This window comes from Guillardia theta, assembly GCF_000315625.1.
Source record: "Guillardia theta CCMP2712 unplaced genomic scaffold GUITHscaffold_134, whole genome shotgun sequence".
Lineage (NCBI taxonomy): Eukaryota > Cryptophyceae > Pyrenomonadales > Geminigeraceae > Guillardia > Guillardia theta.
In genome coordinates, this window is record NW_005434540.1 from 172,793 (window position 1) to 178,807 (window position 6,015).

At 54.6% G+C, this 6,015-nt stretch overlaps 1 protein-coding gene across 1 annotated transcript; it reads left to right on the forward strand.

The window, feature by feature from the left end:
- The first annotated feature begins 974 nt into the window (after positions 1–974).
- GUITHDRAFT_155598 (hypothetical protein) lies at positions 975–4,778 on the forward strand. The gene is made up of 3 exons (XM_005821977.1): positions 975–1,927; positions 3,822–4,370; positions 4,754–4,778. The coding sequence occupies exon 2, from the start codon at positions 3,822–3,824 to the stop codon at positions 4,368–4,370; it is 549 nt and encodes a 182-aa protein (XP_005822034.1). The 5' UTR covers positions 975–1,927; the 3' UTR covers positions 4,754–4,778.
- The last annotated feature ends 1,237 nt before the right edge of the window (positions 4,779–6,015 follow it).

Consider the following 6,015-nt stretch of genomic DNA (forward strand, 5'->3'; position numbering starts at 1 on the left):
CGATGGTCGCAAGTTCACAGCTGTACATGTGAGCATCGTGCACGATCGATCTTTCAAGATTCGAGCCAAGAGAGGACCCTGGGGCAAAGGGGGCAGCTTGGCAGAGCTGACTCACCTGCTAACCTTGGGCGGCATGACAACGGCTGAGATAGCTGCCGTCTATCGCTATCAGCTGCTGCGCCAGTCCCTTGCAGCGGTCCAACTCCAGCCGCTGGCAGGCATGCTGGTCGCTGGGGCGCCAGGCCAGCAAGTCCACAAAGGCTTAGGTCAGAAAGGCTTCATCGCTGTAGGGGCCAACGTCATCTGGAGACAGAGGGAGGTGGAGTGGATCGTCTCCTCGAGCTGCCCAGAGGCGAATGATACAGCATTTCGAGCTTTCCGAGAGAGCGAAGCGATGGAGGGAGTACACCTGACTCTGTTCAGCGAGGACCCGAAGATCAGAGAGGCGCTCGCAGTCGAGTTGACAGCTGATCGCTTTGTGTCCAGAAATAAGTTGAAGAAGGCATCAAGGATGCAGAAGAAGGCAGGCGGCAAGGACGGCAAGGAGATCAAGATCATCATCAAGTCGACGGCGGCATCTGGTCGCTTCACGAGGAAGGAGATGGAGGGGCTGTGCAACGGCGGCAACACGTCCATCGCAAGAGTCAAGAGAGTCTTGTTGGAGATCGCTAACAGGCTCGAGATCAACGTTGAAGGCATCGACATGGAGGAGGATTTGAACACCAAGTCCTGGAACGGGTCCAAGCTATGCATCCTCCTCGGCTCCACGGAGGATGCTCGACGCATGATGAAGGAGCTGCCCTTCTATCTCGAAGGCGCAGCAACCAAGCTCGAAGCAGTCGGCTTCGACAAGGAGCCTGACTCTGAGGCGGCTGGTCAGCGGGGCACCAGCGACGCAGCGCAGCGACAGGAGGAGAGCGAGGGAGAGTGGCTGGAGTTTACAGACATGGAGAGGATCACAATGGAGGCAGCATCTCCGTCAAGCCAAGAGGACATGCAGCTCGTCAGCGAGCTGTCAGCAGTCATCGAAGATGCAACTTCTTTGAACGAGGCAGGGACGAGCGAGCCGATCAAGCTGGTCCTGGACAAGGCCGTTGGCAACCTCCACGACACCTTCTACTCTCCGGGGAGCCTGGAGTTCATGGCGCTGGGAGAGTGGGCGAAGATGCCAGAGGAGCAGGGAGTGGGACGCAACGCGCTCAAGGAGAAGCTGGGGAAGTGGCTGCAGAGCAAGCGCTGGACTCGCGTGCAAGGAGAGAGCAAGAAGGCAAGGAGGGGCAGCGCGTTCTCGCCACGGGCAACGGCAGCTGCTGAGCTTGAGCAGGAGGCGGAGAGCGACGACATAGAGCGTCGATCTCTTAGCTTCCTGTTCATAGCACTGAGTAAATTCGCAGAGATGCATGTGCTGGCCTGCTCGCTGAAGGTGGACAAGAAGGACCGACTGCGAGTGGAGATGAGGTAAGATGACGAAGAAGAGGAAGACATGGAGGAAGAGCAAGGCGAGGGCGAGGAAGAAGACGGGGCGAGCCCGTACCGAGCTTGAGCTGAGCTCAAGGTAAGGAGAGAAGGTAGGAGGCGACCGAAGGCCAAGGTGAGGAGAGGCAACTCTCCTGACTGAAGCTGAGGAAGCTGAATGGAGGACGAGTAGGTGGCGACCGAAGGCCAAGGTGAGGAGAGGCAACTCTTCTGACTGAGGCTGAGGAAGCTGAATGGAGGTAGAGTAGGTGGTGACCGAAGGCCAAGGTGAGGAGAGGCAACTCTCCTGACTGAGGCTGAGGAAGCCAAGAGAAGACAGCAGAAGTAGAGAGTAGAAAGACGCCTCAGAAGCAGGGTTCGCATTGTAGGCCGTGTACTCCCAGTGCTCGAGCGCCTCTTTAGACTAGGATCCAATTGCACAAGCCCACAACGAGGCCGAGCAACATTCTAGCGCCGGTTATTTCAGGCAGCGCCGGTTATTTCAGGCAGCGCCGGTTATTTCAGGCAGCGCCGGTTATTTCAGGCAGCGCCGGTTATTTCAGGCAGCGCCGGTTATTTCAGGCAGCGCCGGTTATTTCAGGCAGCGTTTCGGCAGCAGGCGCCGTTATTTTCAGGCAGCGCCGGTTATTTCAGGCAGCGCCGGTTATTTCAGGCACCATGGCTGCACGCGTGGTGTAGGGGAAGCTGCCAGGGCGCCAAGGAAGCTGCAAGCAAGAGGTTTGTATACTTCAAATAGCTTTCTAAGTATGGTTCTTCAGTATGATGAAAATGTTCGCAACCTGCTGTATCGGAGATCATGCCAATACACGCAGAGCGGACTTGTGGATGCCTCTGTCCTCGAAGCTGATCTTGTCGAGAGGGTGAAGAGCTTCGCGAAGCGTTATCCGAACAGCAGGACAGCTCAGGCTTGCAAGGCTGTGGAGGGATGCACCCCCGACGCTATCGCAGAAGCCATCCGCTCGACATGTCAGCAGGCACGACGTGAGCTTCTACAAGAAGCGATGACTGGATGGAGTGACGCATCCAGAGAGTGGTTTATGCAGCAGATTGAAGAAGCCAAGAAGGAGAAGGTCGAGACATACACCGCCTCAGCAGGCAACGAGGTGACTTCCTTCATCTCCATGACTCTCCTGGGCATCTCCTCGGTGTATGTCAACCATGAAGAAAAGCTGAAGAAGAAATTTGAAGAGATCGGACTGATCGTAGACTCAGTGCAAGAGAGTAAAGCAATCATGTGGAAGGCTCCGTATAGACCCGAGATAGCGAGTGCTGAGGAGATCCCGGTGACTGTTTCCTTCCTCCGCAATGCACAAGCGGAGAAGCTCTGGCAGGGAAGAGAGGACTTCGCGATCGATGGTCGCAAGTTCACAGCTGTACATGTGAGCATCGTGCACGATCGATCTTTCAAGATTCGAGCCAAGAGAGGACCCTGGGGCAAAGGGGGCAGCTTGGCAGAGCTGACTCACCTGCTAACCTTGGGCGGCATGACAACGGCTGAGATAGCTGCCGTCTATCGCTATCAGCTGCTGCGCCAGTCCCTTGCAGCGGTCCAACTCCAGCCGCTGGCAGGCATGCTGGTCGCTGGGGCGCCAGGACAGCAAGTCCACAAAGGCTTAGGTCAGAAAGGCTTCATCGCTGTAGGGGCCAACGTCATCTGGAGACAGAGGGAGGTGGAGTGGATCGTCTCCTCGAGCTGCCCAGAGGCGAATGATACAGCATTTCGAGCTTTCCGAGAGAGCGAAGCGATGGAGGGAGTACACCTGACTCTGTTCAGCGAGGACCCGAAGATCAGAGAGGCGCTCGCAGTCGAGTTGACAGCTGATCGCTTTGTGTCCAGAAATAAGTTGAAGAAGGCATCAAGGATGCAGAAGAAGGCAGGCGGCAAGGACGGCAAGGAGATCAAGATCATCATCAAGTCGACGGCGGCATCTGGTCGCTTCACGAGGAAGGAGATGGAGGGGCTGTGCAACGGCGGCAACACGTCCATCGCAAGAGTCAAGAGAGTCTTGTTGGAGATCGCTAACAGGCTCGAGATCAAAGTTGAAGGCATCGACATGGAGGAGGATTTGAACACCAAGTCCTGGAACGGGTCCAAGCTATGCATCCTCCTCGGCTCCACGGAGGATGCTCGACGCATGATGAAGGAGCTGCCCTTCTATCTCGAAGGCGCAGCAACCAAGCTCGAAGCAGTCGGCTTCGACAAGGAGCCTGACTCTGAGGCGGCTGGTCAGCGGGGCACCAGCGACGCAGCGCAGCGACAGGAGGAGAGCGAGGGAGAGTGGCTGGAGTTTACAGACCTGGAGAGGATCACAATGGAGGCAGCATCTCCGTCAAGCCAAGAGGACATGCAGCTCGTCAGCGAGCTGTCAGCAGTCATCGAAGATGCAGCTTCTTTGAACGAGGCAGGGACGAGCGAGCCGATCAAGCTGGTCCTGGACAAGGCCGTTGGCAACCTCCACGACACGTTCTACTCTCCGGGGAGCCTGGAGTTCATGTCGCTGGGAGAGTGGGCGAAGATGCCAGAGGAGCAGGGAGTAGGGCGCAACGTTCTCAAGGAGAAGCTGGGGAAGTGGCTGCAGAGCAAACGCTGGACTCGCGTGCAAGGAGAGAGCAAGAAGGCAAGGAGGGGCAGCGCGTTCTCGCCACGGGCAACGGCAGCTGCTGAGCTTGAGCAGGAGGCGGAGAGCGACGACATAGAGCGTCGATCTCTTAGCTTCCTGTTCATAGCACTGAGTAAATTCGCAGAGATGCATGTGCTGGCCTGCTCGCTGAAGGTGGACAAGAAGGACCGACTGCGAGTGGAGATGAGGGAAGATGGCGAAGAAGAGGAAGACATGGAGGAAGAGCAAGGCGAGGGCGAGGAAGAAGACGGGGCGAGCCCGTACCGAGCTTGAGCTGAGCTCAAGGTAAGTAGAGAAGGTGGAGGCGACCGAAGGCCAAGGTGAGGAGAGGCAACTCTCCTGACTGAAGCTGAGGAAGCTGAATGGAGGAGGAGTAGGTGGCGACCGAAGGCCAAGGTGAGGAGAGGCAACTCTCCTGACTGAGGCTGAGGAAGCTGAATGGAGGTAGAGTAGGTGGTGACCGAAGGCCAAGGTGAGGAGAGGCAACTCTCCTGACTGAGGCTGAGGAAGCCAAGAGAAGACAGCAAAAGTAGAAAGTAGAAAGACGCCTCAGAAGCAGGGTTCGCATTGTAGGCCGTGTACTCCCAGTGCTCGAGCGCCTCTTTAGACTAGGATCAAATTGCATAAGCCCACAACGAGGCCGAGCAACATTCTAGCATTCTAATAAACTCACATAATAATAATAATAGGGTTTAGGGTTTAGGGTTTAGGGTTTAGGGTTTAGGGTTTAGGGTTTAGGGTTTAGGGTTTAGGGTTTAGGGTTTAGGGTTTAGGGTTTAGGGTTTAGGGTTTAGGGTTTAGGGTTTAGGGTTTAGGGTTTAGGGTTTAGGGTTTAGGGTTTAGGGTTTAGGGTTTAGGAGCCGGCCCTTAGTAAGAGCAGCCGGCCCTTAGTAAGAGCAGCCGGCCCTTAGTAAGAGCATGCGGCCCTGCGGCGCGTAGGGAGAGCGCAAGGGGACCGGTGGAAGCTGCGAGCAAGAGGTTCATATAGTTCAAACAGCTTTCTAAGCATGGTACTACAGTATGATGAGAGCGTTCGCAACCTGCTGTATCGGAGATCATGCCAATACACGCAGGGTGAGGGTTTAGGGTTTAGGGTTTAGGGTTTAGGGTTTAGGGTTTAGGGTTTAGGGTTTAGGGTTTAGGGTTTAGGGTTTAGGGTTTAGGGTTTAGGGTTTAGGGTTTAGGGTTTAGGGTTTAGGGTTTAGGGTTTAGGGTTTAGGGTTTAGGGTTTAGGGTTTAGGGTTTAGGGTTTAGGGTTTAGGGTTTAGGGTTTAGGGTTTAGGGTTTAGGGTTTAGGGTTTAGGGTTTAGGGTTTAGGGTTTAGGGTTTAGGGTTTAGGGTTTAGGGTTTAGGGTTTAGGGTTTAGCGTCTAGGCTATAGGGTTTAGTGTCTAGGGTGTAGGGTCTAGGGTTTAGGGTTTAAGGTTTAGGGTTTAGGCTTTAGGGTTTAGGGTTTAGGGTTTAGGGTTTAGGCTTTCGGGTTTAGGGTTTAGGGTTTAGGGTTTAGGGTTTAGGGTTTAGGGTTTAGGGTTTAGGGTTTAGGGTTTAGGGTTTAGGGTTTAGGGTTTAGGGTTTAGGGTTTAGGGTTTAGGGTTTAGGGTTTAGGGTTTAGGGTTTAGGGTTTAGGGTTTAGGGTTTAGGGTTTAGGGTTTAGGGTTTAGGGTTTAGGGTTTAGGGTTTAGGGTTTAGGGTTTAGGGTTTAGGGTTTAGGAGCGCCGGTTATTTCAGGCACCATGGCTGCACGCGTGGTGTAGGGGAAGCTGCCAGGGCGCCAAGGAAGCTGCAAGCGAGAGGTTTGTATACTTCAAATAGCTTTCTAAGTATGGTTCTTCAGTATGATGAAAATGTTCGCAACCTGCTGTATCGGAGATCATGCCAATACACGCAGAGCGGACTTGTGGATGCCTCTGTCCTCGAAG

What these genes read in the sequence shown, in the direction of transcription:
- GUITHDRAFT_155598 (XM_005821977.1), top strand. Translation starts at nt 3,822, where the DNA reads ATGCAGCTCGTCAGCGAGCTGTCAGCAGTCATCGAAGATGCAGCTTCT.